The 14,804-nt window shown below is 38.8% G+C and overlaps 2 protein-coding genes across 2 annotated transcripts in view; one reads left to right on the top strand and one right to left on the bottom strand.

The window, feature by feature from the left end:
* Positions 1-6,496: 6,496 nt before the first annotated feature.
* Positions 6,497-14,804, top strand: part of COLEC10 (collectin subfamily member 10) — a 166,265-nt gene continuing 157,957 nt past the window's right edge. Inside the window, exons 1-2 of the mRNA XM_029222915.1 lie at positions 6,497-6,530; positions 10,708-10,887. The gene's annotated coding sequence lies outside the window, so the exon portion shown is untranslated. The remainder of the gene's footprint in view (positions 6,531-10,707; positions 10,888-14,804) is intronic.
* Positions 7,660-14,804, bottom strand: part of TNFRSF11B (TNF receptor superfamily member 11b) — a 29,185-nt gene continuing 22,040 nt past the window's right edge. The window contains exons 3-5 of the mRNA XM_029222910.1: positions 12,625-12,816; positions 10,718-10,942; positions 7,660-8,875 (exon numbers count right to left, since the gene is read on the bottom strand). Of these exons, the coding sequence (XP_029078743.1) occupies positions 8,487-8,875; positions 10,718-10,942; positions 12,625-12,816 (806 nt within the window). The 3' untranslated portion in view covers positions 7,660-8,486. The remainder of the gene's footprint in view (positions 8,876-10,717; positions 10,943-12,624; positions 12,817-14,804) is intronic.

Here is a 14,804-nt window from a genome sequence, read left to right as displayed (position 1 = left end):
ATATATATGTGTTAGCATATGGTATTTGTCTTTCTCTTTCTGACTTACTTCACTCTGTATGACAGACTCTAGGTCTATCCACCTCATTACAAATAGCTCGATTTCGTTTCTTTTTATGGCTGAGTAATATTCCGTTGTATCTATGTGCCACATCTTCTTTATCCATTCATCCGATGATGGGCACTTAGGTTGTTTCCACCTCCAGGCTCCAATACAATTTCTTATGTCTAAAATATCCTACATGTTCTCTCTGCCTAGGTGTGTCTACAAGACCTAATTGAGCTTACTGCTTCTTGGCCTTTCCTGAGCTTAAAAGGTGACATTTGATGACTGTGCCATGTTTATACAAATCAATTGGCACTAAGTATATCCTGTTTGATGTTAGCAATTGCTCTTTCACATGTATATCCTGTCTTCCCAAATGGAGTATAACCATCCTCAGAACAGATATATTTAAACTCAGTTACAGAGATGATTGCTGCTGGCTATTATTATTGTTAAATCCCTATTTTATGGTTTACTAGATTTGAAGAGAGAGAGAAATTTGGCAAACAACAACAAGACAGTCAAAGAATTAGAATATAGTTGTATTCGATATCAACAGTCATAAATATAATAATTGAAGTGATAACAGCCACTGTTGTGAACTTTGATCAAGGGAAGAAGAATAGTAAAAGTTTATCAGAGAGTTTGGCTATCAGTTTAGGAAAATCTTCAGAGGTGCTAAGTATTTTGAAAAGAGCTACTTCCAGAGCTATCTCTGCATTGGTAAAGGAGTATAGAGTTCTCTGTTTTTCAAGTCCTTTCTTTCACACTCATCTCTACACCTGAGCATAAATACCTTTGTGTTTGACAGGGATGGTTTCACAATTAGCAAATTAAAATAACCTAAGACTACACTCTTGAGAGCAATGATGGTTTGCCACTGTGTGTCTTGTTTAAAACTGGGTATAAAGTACATTGTATTGAATACTCTAATTTGGCACTCAAATATTTTTTCAATAAATTAACAAATTAGATTTTCATCATATGAATAAAATACTGAAGATAGTCTATTGAATAAGATGCTTAGTAAAATAGGTAGAATAGGAAAGCATGGATATATTAATTAAAACTTCATAGAATATTTTTCATCACAGGTCTAGAATAAGGATTTCAAAATTGTTTCTTGGTCTGAATCCTTTTTTTCCTTAATACTAATTCATTAAAAATACTTAACAACTTGTGTAGGTCTCTGGACGGACCAGAAGAGATAGTGGGCCTGAACTCATGTGGATAGTTTTAACTCCCATCCAATCTTTCACATCAAGTCTTTAAACAACAAAATTGACTAAGTTTTGGCTCCCTCCTGGGAAGAACGTGCAGAGCTGGAGGATGTAGAGAGCTGGAATGAGTGATGTTCTCAAACTTCTGACAAAAAAGAACAGAACTAAATTCAAATCCATGACTTGTAAAAAACCCATTAGACGCACACCACCAATAGTGAACTCTAAGGTAAATGATGGACTTCAGGTGATTCTGATGTGTCAGTGTAGGTTCAATTGTAACAAACCTACTACTCTGTTCTGCTCTGGTGGGGGGACGTTGATAATGAGGGAGGCCATGCATGTGTGTGGGCAGGGAATAAATGGGAAATCTCTGCACCTTCCTCAATTTTCTGTGAACCTAAAACTGTTCTTATACAATAATCTTAATTTAAAACAGGCAAACACTCATTGGAGACCTGAGGTCACACAACAAATAACAGACCCGAAATCTAAGAAGAGCTAGTGATTCCAGGGAGAGAGGACATACAAATATGTGTTTACCTGGAGTAGATGTAACTGGACACTAGTAAGAAGAGCTCTTAGTAGTTGGAAAATTGATGAAGGCTGTGTGTGGGCTGGTGGAACAGTGTGAGACTCCTGGGTGCTGCAGAAACTGGGGGAGTCTGCACCCTTTTGTTGGTTTGCAGCCTCAGGAGTTTCCTGGGTGAAATCTGAAATTGGCCCCCATACATGGAGGGCAAGGAGAGACCAAAGAAAGAGGAAGAAAGATCACTCCAAGTTGGTAGGTGGCAGGTTTAAGAAGCAAGGGAACTCATATACAAGTCTTGTCTTGGGTAACTGCAAGATGAGTAGATCTCTGGTCCCACCCACAAGAATCTTAAAAGCTTATGCAGAGGACTTAACAGGATTTAGTCACATATTCAGTCCAGATGGTCTCAGTGACACGTTGCCTTTTCAAGCCTGAGTCCTTGAAAACAGTCCCACTCTGAGAATGGTGGGCAGAGCGTATGTTCCAAGGACAGGCTGAGTGAGAAGCCTCTGATTGCCCAGGTCCAGCTCTTAGGTCAACTGGGGGTCACATCCTCTGGGCCACGTCCTCTAACACTTTTGCAGGCTCTTTCTCCATGAACCCCACTGAGCGTTCTCAGAATAGATCAGAAAGAACTGTAAGATCTTGGAGGGAGGGGCAGTAGCCCTATAGGGAGCACAAGACACCTCACCCAAAAGAACAAAAGCATTAATCTGGGGAAAGGGTAAAACTGCTGGCTTTAGGATATCAGGAAGCACTCCTTGCAGCTGAGGAAAGGGAACAGGAGGGGGAAAAAATCTATTCTGGGGAGAAAGCGCAGAATTAAGTGCTGAACCCAGATCTGCAGCCAGGGGAGGGGCAGGAAAACTGAGAACGCCACACACCCCAGGGACACAGGCGTGCTTAAGGGCATTAATCAGAACAGCGGTGACTGCACTTCCCACCCCCGACCATGAAGCTAAGAAACTCCAAATGACAACAGCAAAATACCGCTGGGCGAGGGTTGGGAGAGGAATGAGAATGTGCAAAGAGAACCGGTTTGAGGCACAACTCAAAGGGAACACCTGAAACTCAGGATCCAACAGCCATTGCTCTGAGGTACATCAACCACCTTAGAAACAAGTATCTGAAGGGATTGGAAACCCGTGATGCACTGCGTATAACCGTAGCAGCAACGGCAGCAACAAGTCACAAAACTAGTCCAATTGCTACCTGGATTAATGGAAAGCCTTCCTTTACAATTCTAGCAGAAGGAAAGGCATGCCCATATCCAGGTATAAAAACTATTTACCTCAGTTCCAATGACCTACCCAATATATTTGGCTGTAACAAAAAATCATGAGACAGACAAACAGGCAAGAAAAATATCGGCACATTCTCAAGTGACAGAGTAATCATCAGGAAAGACAAAGTCAGTGGTTAGGACAGTATAGCACTGGCACAGAAACAGACACTTAAACCAAAGGAACAAAGCAGAGAGCCCAATGCATTAACACCTACGTGGTCAATAAATTCAGAGGCAAGAATATACAGTGGGGAAAAGACAGCCACTTCAATACATGGTGTTGGGAAAACTTGACAGCTACATGCAAAAGGATGAAACTGGACTATTTTCTCACACCATAGACAAAAATAAACTCAAAATGGGTTAAAGACTTAAATGTGAGACCTGAAACCATAACACTCCTAGAAGAAAACATAGGCAGTATGACCTTTGACATCAGTCTTAGCAATATTTTGGGGGATATGTCTCTTCAGGCAAGGGAAACAAAAGCAAGAATAAACAAATGGGACTATGCCAAACTAAAAAGTTTTTTTGCACAGCAAAAGAAACTATCAACAAAGGAAAAGGTCACCTACTGAATGGGAGAAGATGTTTGCAAATGATGTATCCGTTAGGGGGTAAATATCCCAAATATGCAAAGGACTCACACAACTCAAAGTAAAGAAAAACAAACAATCCAATTAAAAAATGGACAGAGGACCTGAATAGACATTTTCCCAAATAAGACATACAGATGCCCAACAGACACATGAAAAGATGCTCAACATCAATAATCATCAGGGAGGGCTTCCCTGGTGGCGCAGTGGTTGAGAGTCCGCCTGCCGATGCAGGGGACACGGGTTCGTGTCCCGGTCCGGGAAGATCCCACATGCCGCCGAGCGGCTGGGCCCGTGAGCCATGGCCGCTGAGCCTGCGCATCCGGAGCCTGTGCTCCGCAACGGGAGAGGCCACAACAGTGAGAGGCCCGTGTACCGCAAAAAATAAAAATAAAAAAATAATCATCAGGGAAATGCAAATCAAAACCTCAATGAGGTATCACTTCACACCAGTCTAGCATCAACATATATACACTACTGAATGTAAAATAGTTGGCTGGTGGGAAGCAGCAACATAGCACGGGGAGATCAGCTCCGTGCTTTGCGATGACCTAGAGGGGTGAGATAGGGAGGGTGGGAGGGAGGCTCAAGAGGGAGGGGATATGGGGATATATGTATGCATAAGGCTGATTCACTTTATTGTACAACAGAAACTAACACAGTATTGTGAAGCAATTATACTCCAATAAAGATCTATTAAAATAAAAAAAATAGTTGATCTAAGGAAAAAAAAACAAAAAACAACAAGTGTTGAGGATGTGGAGAAAAGGGAATCCTTGTGCACTGCTGGTGGGAATGCAAGTTGGTGCAGCCATTATGCAAAGAAGTATGCCGGTGCCTCAAAAAATTAAAAATAGGACTACCATACAATTCAGCAATCCCACTTCTGGATATTTTTCTGAAGAAAACAAAAACACTAAGTTGAAAAGATACATGTACCCATATGTTTATTGCAGCAGTGTTTACAATAGCCAAGATATGGAAGCAACCTGACTGCTATCAGTAGATGAATGGATCAAGGGGATGCGGTATATATACAGTTGAATATTATTCAGCTATAAAGAAGAATGAAATCATACCATTTGTGACAACACGGATGGACCTAGAGGATAATATTCTAAGTGAAATAAAACAGAGAAAGACAAATGCCATATGATTTCACTTATATATGTTATCTAAAAAACAAAACAAATGAGCAAACATAACAAAACAAAAGCAGAGTCAGATACAGAGAACAAACAGGTGGTTGCCAGAGGGAGGAGGATTTGGGGAAGTATGGGGATGAATGAAATAGGTGAGGGGAATTAAGAGGTACAAATTTCCAGTTACAAAATGAATGAGTCACAGGGATGAAATGTACAGCATGGGGAATATAGTCACTAATAATGTAATATCTTTGTATGGTGATAGGTGGTAACTAGACTTATGGTGGTCATTTTGTAATGTATAGAAATATCAAATCACTGTGTTGTACACCTGGAGCTAATATCATGTTGTAGGTCAACTATACTTCAAAACAAACTCAGAAATTCATAGGAAATGATTTGTGGCTACCAGACACCAGGGTGGGGGTGGGTAGAGGGAGGGGGAATTGGACGAATGTGGTCAAAAGGTGCAAACTTGCAGTTATAAAATAAATAAGTACTAGGGATGTCATGTACAACATGATTAACATAATTAACACTGCCATATATTACGCATGAAAGTTGTTAAGAGTAACTCCTAAGAGTTCTCATCACAAGAAAAAATATCTTTTTCCTTTATTTTGTATCTATATGAGATGATGCATGTTCACTAAACGTATTGTGATAATCATTTCATGATGTATAAGTCAAATCATTATGCTTTGCACCCTAAACTTATACAGTGCTGTATGTTGATTGTATCTCAAGAAAACTAGAAGAAAAAAAAGACTGTGTGGTACTGGTGAAAAGATAGACTTACAGATAAATGGAACAGAATAGAGAGTCCAGAAATATACCCACAGAAATATAATCAACTGATTTTTGACAAAGACGCGAAGGCAATTAAAGAAGCAATGCTCGTCTTTTCAACCAATCCTGTGGGAACAAGTGGATGACCATATGTAAAAAAAAAAAACAAAAACAAAAAGAGGACTTCAATACATATCTCACATCTTATGTAAAAATTCACTCAGTTATCAAGGTTAATATCAGCAGTACTTAGTCATGCTGATATCATTCGCACCTGGTATGATGTGAGAAGGGCCATTACCTATGTGATATTCTCTCTCCAAATCCATAACATCATCTGTTCACGAGGAAACAGACAGACTGAAATTGAGGCATATTTTACAAAATAGCTCACTAGGGATATTATATATTGGCTTTTCAATGATTCTGTTAAGTCTAAAACTAGTTCACAATTAAAAGTTTTGAAAAAGAGAAACTGACATGAATTTACATATTCTATTTCCCTTGGAGGGGAAGCTTGAGGCAGACTGAACCCAAAGGAGCAGCAGGTAAGCCAATCCAACTAACATTTGAAGGATTTATATCTGATACCATTAACTACCAAACTTTTCTTAAACTTAGCTGATGTATATGAGGCCGTTTCATTTTCTGTGCACAAGAACTTTGGTGGAAGAACTGGAACTTCTGAAGGGAACATGATGGCTGTTAGTTAACCCCTGTCCTCCGACTTAACGACTTCAGCACTTAATTTCCACAGTATTTTCCACTCCCCGTATTGCAGCCTTGGGACTGATTCTCCAGGTTTGTGCCTCTTGACTTCACCTCTGCGTTTTATTTCCCCAGATTTATGAGTTTGTGTGACATTTACCTGGATCTACCCTTCCGTCAAAGCGGCCATAATGATCTGGTTTCACAAAGGTAAGGTTGATCTGTGTTACATTCTAAATCACAGAAAAGTGAGAGAAAAGAGAAACACACACTGTGAAAGGATGGGGTGTAATGGACCCTGTTCCCAGTCATATCCCGTTCTTGGGAACTACAGCTGATGAAGAGAGACCCTCACTAGCCATGTATTGAATATTTACACCAGTCCTCACCTAGGACACCCAGAGTCTCTCTGCTAGGAATTTGACATTTTGAACTAAAAGATACAGAAGTATAAGACTAGGAGAAAGTGTAGGAACTTCTGCCGTCAAGGAGCCCAGCGTTATCTTAATTCTACTGTTTCTGAGGCTTGGATACAACCTGTATTATTACCTGTAGCTGTTCTGGCAAATTACCACAAACTGGGTGGTTTAAAAGAACAGATATTAATTCTCTCATAGTCCTGGAGGGCAGGTCCAAAATCAAGATATCAGTAGGGCTGCACTCCCTACAGAGGCTCTAGGGGAGAATCTATCTGTTCCTTTCTTCCCTAGCTTATGGCTTATTGGCTTGTAACCACATCACTCCCATCTGTGCCTCTGTCTGCACATCATCTTCTCTTCTGTCTTTCCCCTCTATGTGTCTCTTATAAACACACTTGCCACTGGATTTAGGGCCCACCTGGATAATCCAGGATGATTTTATCGTCTCAAGATTCTTAATTACACATGCGAAGAAAGATCCTTTTTCTAAATTAAGTAACGTTCACAGGTTCTGGAGATTATGACATAAACATATTTTGGGCAGGGGCACCACTCAACCAAATACACATGCTTCCAATTAACTTTTTCTTAAGTAGTGCCAGTTTCTATTACTTGAAACCCAAAGAACTTAGGTAGTTTGGTCTCTTGATGCTAGTGGCAGTAATTATAAGTTGTTTGTGCCATCTCTATACTAAGCTTGACTTCAGAAGTTCTCCAACTTTAGTGTAGTAAAAATTACTTTGGAACTTGTTATAAATGCAGGTTTCTGCCCTCCTTTCCAGAGTTTCTCAATAAATTGGTCCAGGAATCTTCATTTTTAAGAATTCCCAGATGGTCCTGATGATAAAAGAAAGGGAAAATTGTGAAAGCTCAGACCCATTCATGTCCCATTCACATAAAAGCAAGAGGAAAAGCGATGAAAAATAATTTGAAAACTTTAATGATGTTGTTTATATAGTAAAAACATAAAATCTTTTAAATAAGGTACATTCAGTTTCTCAGAGCATCTAATATTCAGATAATTTATATTTCATATACTTTCCAACATTAAACAATTGACTAAATAATGCATTTTCTATAAAATGATAATTCAGTTTACACAGGTAAAAGTATATTACAAAAATACTCTACACAGGAAGAATGGCAGTACCTATTAGGAAATGTTACAAATATTCTGTTAAAAAATATATTTTATCTCTTTCATTTGTCATAATAATAAACAGAATATATATTTTTTTCTTTCTAAAATTAAGTCTTACACAGTTTCCCTTCAGGATGGTAATATGTACAAACCTTATATCTGAATGGATATAAATAGCAAATACTATAATAGTGTTACAGATATATTAGTAACTTTTACAGAAAAAAATGGCTTTCTAATAAAAGCCTCTAGTACAGCTGAATTCTCAACGCTATTTAAGTTAGACATTCCCATGTTTAGTAAGGCACAATGGAGTCTAGTTTCTTATTTCCAGTTGAATTACTGCAAGCAGTAACAAGGAAAAATATAGTCAGTAGATATTGGACCAAATCTGTTAGTTGGATAAATTATTTGGGATTGATTAAACTTTGGGGGGAGATGTGAGTTCTTTCTCCACACCATAGTTTCTTTTCAGGCCCTGTGGCCAAATCTAGTCCTTGGTGATGAGAAAGAAATCATTGTACCCTCCTCAAGCGCCTGAGAAACAGTTTACTCATTTATTGGATCTGGTCCATGGTGAGGAAACAGCTCAATGACCACTTCCGGTTATAAGCAGCTTATCTTTAATGATTGGACCTGGTTCCCTATCATTTCTAAAAATAGCTTCTGATATAATCTGTACATGGTGAAGCTGTGAAGGAACCTGATGGTCTTCTTCAGACTCTGAGTGACAGTTTTGGGGAAGTGGTATGTCTTCAAGTGCTTTAGGGCATGCATCAGGCCCTTGCGGGTGTCTTGGTCATCATTTTTTATTCGCCAGAGGCTGAGAAGCTTCAGGATTTGATCACTTGATTTGCACGTCTTCATTGTTTTCTCAATGTCTTCTGTCATCACTTTCTTCCCCGGCAAGCTTTCCATCAGCCTTAGAAGCTGCTCGAAGGTGAGGTTCATGTGCCCAATGTGCCTCTGCACGCTCTTTTCACAGAGTTCGATATCTGCATAAAGCAAAAGCCCAGAGACATTCACGTAATCCACCCAAAGCCACCGTAAAACTTCCCTGAGGCAAAAGGAGGTTCCCCAGAATTTCATAACTTTAAGGATAACCTCCTCCTTTCCTTTTGGGAGGGCTTAAGTAATGCTAGTTATTTCTGAGAATTGAGTTAAATATTATTTTGTGTTACACTAGGATAATACGCTTCCTATATTCTAGGCATCCAACACAGCTTTGTGAAAAGCCCAAATTTGGAAAATAACAGTGGGAAACTACAGACACACCGTTTTCTAAGAAAATTTGGAGAAATTAAAAGTGTAACCTTTTAGGAAAAACACAAAGTTAGCTATTTTATAATACAAACTTTCATTAACTGATACCCAATATATGTGCTATTTGAAGAATTAGGTCCTTCAAACGGTCTTTAATAAATAGCACCAGGAGATCGTCAGCACAAAGGAGGAGCCGTGAAAACCCAATAATATGAGGCCAAAGAACAGTAGGATACACATGGCCTGGAGAATATTTCAGTAATGAGCTAGGACATAAACATAAGAGGCAATAAATAACGTTTCTATTGATGACATGAGTCATTTATTATCTGTGGGCCCGAAGGCAAGTCTGTTCATCTTTCTGGGCTGAAATGTCCTCATTTATAAAATAGGAAATTGGGTCCCTTCCAATTCTAACCGTCTCTGATTCTCTCCTTCCCTCTCTTTTTGCTTCAGGGCTAATTATAATTTCAAAGAATACATTTTGTTTGCCAAAAACAGAAGACAAGTTTACTCTTTGCACAAGTGAAACCATTCAACTATTAAAGCTGTTAGTCGCCTAAAATCTGTTGCCTCAGTTTCAGATGTTGGAGGCTTTAAGGTTGTGTAGGACTCCTCAGTCATTTAACTACATGTGAAGAGCAGAATGGATTTCTCCTTGACACTGTCTGCATTATGAAAACGCTCCCTCATTTTTTCTGCCATGTCCTCCCAATGCTAATTAAAGTCAGAACTTTTTCTACTGTGTATCCTAAAGCTTAGAGTCCACACTGGATGAAACTTACTTCCTTTTCCCCTCCGATTCTCTCCCATCATAACACACACACACACACACACACACAGAGTTTCTAAAGGAGATTCTCCAAGAAACTCAAACACTTTACAGACCTTATCTCATTAATCCTCACAACACATGCTATTAAAATGGTAATCTTAAAATAGGCTGTGTTCAGATGCAGAGAACAAACGTATGGACACCAAGGGGGGAAAGTGGCAGGTGGTGGTGGTGGGATGAATTGGGAGATTGGGATTGACATGTATACACTAATATGTATAAAATAGATCAATAAGTAAATAAATTTTTAAAAATAAAAGTAAAATAAAATAGGCTGTGTTGTGAGGATTAATGAGAGGATACCTGTAAGACACTTAGAGGCTCTCTGGAGAGAATTACCACATAAATCCAACATAGTTTCCTGGTAGAAATGCAAAGTAAGATCTAAAGTGGTTAAAGAACTTCTAGATAGGCCAGAAGGGATGCTCCTAAAACTGCTAAGGGGATCCAGAGTCAGATTTCCTGAGGTCTAGTCCCACATTTGAAATGTATTATCTCTCCCTTTAGAGAGACACTTGAAAAAGAAATTGGGGAGTAGAGGAGGTGAGAACAAAACCTCACGTGACTGCTCTAGGAATAGCATATCCACTATCACTTGATGAATACGTTTTCAGTCCAACAGTAATTCCCAAAGGGAAACATCATCCACACAACTAAACAGGTACATAGTCCTGTTTCTGTTGTAGGACCGACAGGTGTTCTGATTTCTGATCGAGTTGTTTATTTCAGGTTCCCATACCTTGGATGATCTTCTTGACCATATCTTGGTCTTTGTTTTGATGCTTCCATAACTTCAGCAGCTGGAAAGTCTGTTCTCGTGAGCTGTGTCGTCGTTTTATCCGATCTATGCTCTCTGTGTTCACTTTGGTGCCAGGCAAATTGTCTACCAGGACACTGAGCCAGTTCGGGGTAAGCTTTGTAGGAACAGCAAACCTAAAGAATGCCTCCTCACACAGGGTCATGTCTAAAGGAAGGTGGGAAAACCAAGAAGATTTACTCAATAATTGGATTCTTGGACGTCTAAGGGACAAAAATAATAATAATAATAGTAATAATAAAAACCAACACAGTTGAGTTTTCCAGGATATTGCATGCTAAAATGAGAAGTTTGAATAAAATCAATCTTCTGTTGCCTGGTCTTAGTGGCAGATCACCAATCCAACTGGGTTCATGTCCTTTCTAATGTTCTTTTAGAGCATTTTGTGGGGGAGAGTTTAACAAACGTCTAATAAGAATGTATTACTGCTATAAATAACTTACAGCAAAAATTCTATATATATAGCATAATGTGTATATATATGTTAATATATACATGAACATATTTTAATGTAACTGTGAAATATTTTGTTAAAGCTTTAGCTGGTGTCTACAGGTTACTTCAAGATCAATGTCAAATCACTGTCTTTAAGGGAGCTTGAAAAGTAATCTGAAATAGTGTATTATTTTCTGCACACACACAGACACATAGTTTACCTTTGGGAACAAGGATGGATACAGATGTATAAGCGTACATTAAGTGGGAAAATAATCAAACACAAAAACATGTCATTTAGAAAAGAAGTGCAATGGCCTGAGTGTCTGGGTAGGGTTGGTATATCCCAGGGATTAATAGTTTGTTTTTGGATTCATTAGGTCTGGGTTTGAATCCTGACTCTGCCATTCAAGTTCATACATTAGAACAAACTTTACAGTATTTTTATAAAGATTAAAGCCCATATAGCAAAAGTGTCTGGCATATAGTAAGTGCTCAAAGAATGATAGAAATAAAAGTATAAATGAATTAAAGAGAATGTTAGAGGTCACTCTTCTTCTATCCCTTCCCTCGTTCCATTATTTAATAAGAAAGCAGAAAAGCTGAATGACTTATCTAAGATTTTTACAACACAGTGAAAGAATGTTGGGACTGGGTTTGAATCTTCAATCTCCCAACCCACATTCCTATGTTTTATATACTTCTATGTCGCACAAAAAGATGTTTGGGGAGAGTCAAGCTGATTAAATGCTAAAAGGTCGATCCTCCTTGGTGTGATGAGTCCTTGGTAGAAGGTCTGAGGTTAGTGTGGTGGTAGGAGTGACAAGGTGAGGACAGCAACCTGATTAGTACCATCACCAACATGAGGTACATTCAGGTAACTTGAGCTTGGAGCTACTGACCTTTCCTGAATAAAGAGTTTAAGACAAAGTACAGGAACTTAGAACTTCCATGCAACAGATGCAGTAATACCATAGGTAACAAAGCCAGTATTGCATTTCTAATTTGTCATCTATGTATGTCACTATGCTTCTTTGTTGCCAATTTATACTTTGGCTAATAATACAGATATTCTTAAAAGTGATAAAAATGCATAGCTTAAAAAATTCTGCAATTTGGACTCTGATCATCGAACCTTAAACAAAATCTTTACACCACCCCGTTCTCCGTGGGTAACATTTGACTCAAGTGTGAAAGTCAGGGTTTGGAGCATGATTGTGAGAAGATGGGGACTTTTTGAAAGATTTTGAGTTGTGGCTTTAGCGATGATGCACAGGGAATAGTCTTGGTTAAAATTCAAGAAAGGGAAAATACAAGTTTGACTAAGAAGGGCTGGAGGGTCTTGTATTCAACTCAGAGGTGGTACAAAGACTGATATTTTGAAACATAATTACCTATTCCACACTTGTGAGTCGGTTCACCGTTTCCAGAACATACATTGTCATGCGTTGCATTTCCTTTGTGAGTTAGAAGGAGCCCAAGTGCACTGCAGTTTGTGTGCTTTCTACAGGGTGCTTTAGATGACGTCTCATTGGAGAAGAACCCATCTGGACAACTTTCGCAAACTGTATTTCGCTCCGGGGTTCCTACAGAAAATACCAAGCCATTTAGCACATTCTTCTCAAATACTTTCGCAGCAGATACCATCTTTTTTTTTTTTTTTTACATCTTTATTGGAGTATAATTGCTTTACAGTGGTGTGTTAGTTTCTGCTGTATAACAAAGTGAATCAGCTATACATATGCATATGTTCCCACATCTCTTCCCTCTTGCGGCTCCCTCCCTCCCACCCTCCCTATCCCACCCCTTCAGGCGGTCACAAAGCACCGAGCTGATCTCCCTGTGCTATGCGGCTGCTTCCCACTAGCTATCTACCTTACGCTTGGTAGTGCATATATGTCCATGCCTCTCTCTCCCTTTGTCACAGCTTACCCTTCCCCCTCCCCATATCCTCAAGTCCATTCTCTAGTAGGTGTGTGTCTTTATTCCTGTCTTACCCCTAGGTTCTTCATGACATTTTTTTTTCTTAAATTTCATATGTTTGGATAAGCCTTTTCACTTGGTTTTTACTGCTACTATTATATTGCACAAAACTTGAGGCATTTTCATTTTTCACTTCATCAGACAGAACAAAACTTCTAGAGTTAGCCCCTTAGGCAGTCTCCCCTACTTGTAATACAAACACAAATGTGTTTTGTTGTTACCTACAAGCACAAAATTGGGGAGGAAAGAAAAGAAGGGTATGATGTTCAATTAGTCCTGCCTGTGCAAAACTGTCAGTAAGATCTTTTTATCAACCATAATCCCCACACGATTATTCCTGGGAAATCATGAAGGTAACTGCTGTGTAACTGCTGTAATATCATTCTTTGAAATCAGTACCCATGGAATGCTGCATCGTTAAATTCCAATCAGTTCCTACTGAAGTTCCTTCTTTCCTGAATCCTAATCGTGAAGCAACTCATAAGTGTGCTAACCTTGAGAAGTAAAAATTTACAACATTATAATAAACTTTTGAAGGTGGCAGTAAAGTTGACCATAGACTCAAAAGCGTAAGCCTACAATTACATAGTAAATGGAAGATGATATACCATTTGCTTAAACTGTTGAGTCTGAAAAGAGCACAGTCGTTAAAATTCAGGGAAGGGTGACTGTAAGGGCATTTTATTTCTTGGTGGAGAGATACTTGATAAATTTTGGTAAATCATTGGCAGGAAAACTTGAACCAGTCAACAACTAAAGATGCTATTAAAAATAAATATCTTCAAGCCCTTGACTCTATGCCTGGGTAGATCATACATTACAGTGTACTTGCATATGAAAATACCTCCATCTAGTGTAAGCTAGTTGAACAGATTTAGACTTTAATATTCAAATGTAGCTTTTACAGGCCAATTCTGGCTGACGCAAGATACCAAATACTAAAGGGACAAAGGAAAGCTACAGAAAGTTAATAAATTTCATTTATTAAAATTTTCAACCTCCCATCTCATTGTATCCTTTTCCAAAACCAGAAAAAAAGAGTACAATGGATCGGTTTTAGTTTCAACTCTGGCTTCTTTCTTTTCTAAAGGGATTGATGATGCATTGGCCAATAAAAATGACAGACGGTTGGCAGAAAAAAAAGAGAAGGGGGAACCGTGCATGAAACCTTCACATGTTAAATGCCATTTGCAGGGTTGCAGTGACATCATCTTAGGAACCACTTTACAAAGAGGTCTATTTTTTTAAGTACTTTCTTGCTACACTCCTCTCCTTAAATGGGATCCAACTTGATACCAAAGTATCCAATATCGTAAGCAGAGGTATTTGGACAGAGATTCCATGGTATTATTTCATTGCTACTATTCTGGGGATAAATGGTCTTGGACATCTGGATCCAAGTCTCCCTTTGCCAACTGCACAAAGAAGAATCTTGTCATTCTTCACATACATGTTGATGGCTTGGGTGTTCTCATGTGTCCTAATGAGAAAATCATAGGCACAAGACATTCTTTCAGGTAATTTAGCCTTTAAAGTTCTCTACCAAGAGGAATCCAAGAATTATAGAAGAAAGTTTTTTTAATGTATTTGG

The sequence above is a fragment of the Monodon monoceros genome, unplaced genomic scaffold, assembly GCF_005190385.1.
Source record: "Monodon monoceros isolate NGI ecotype Baffin Bay Population unplaced genomic scaffold, NGI_Narwhal_1 Super_Scaffold_14, whole genome shotgun sequence".
In the NCBI taxonomy this organism is placed as follows: domain Eukaryota; kingdom Metazoa; phylum Chordata; class Mammalia; order Artiodactyla; family Monodontidae; genus Monodon; species Monodon monoceros.
Note: the sequence above shows the minus strand (reverse complement) of the source record. Positions and strands in the feature narration are given on the sequence as shown.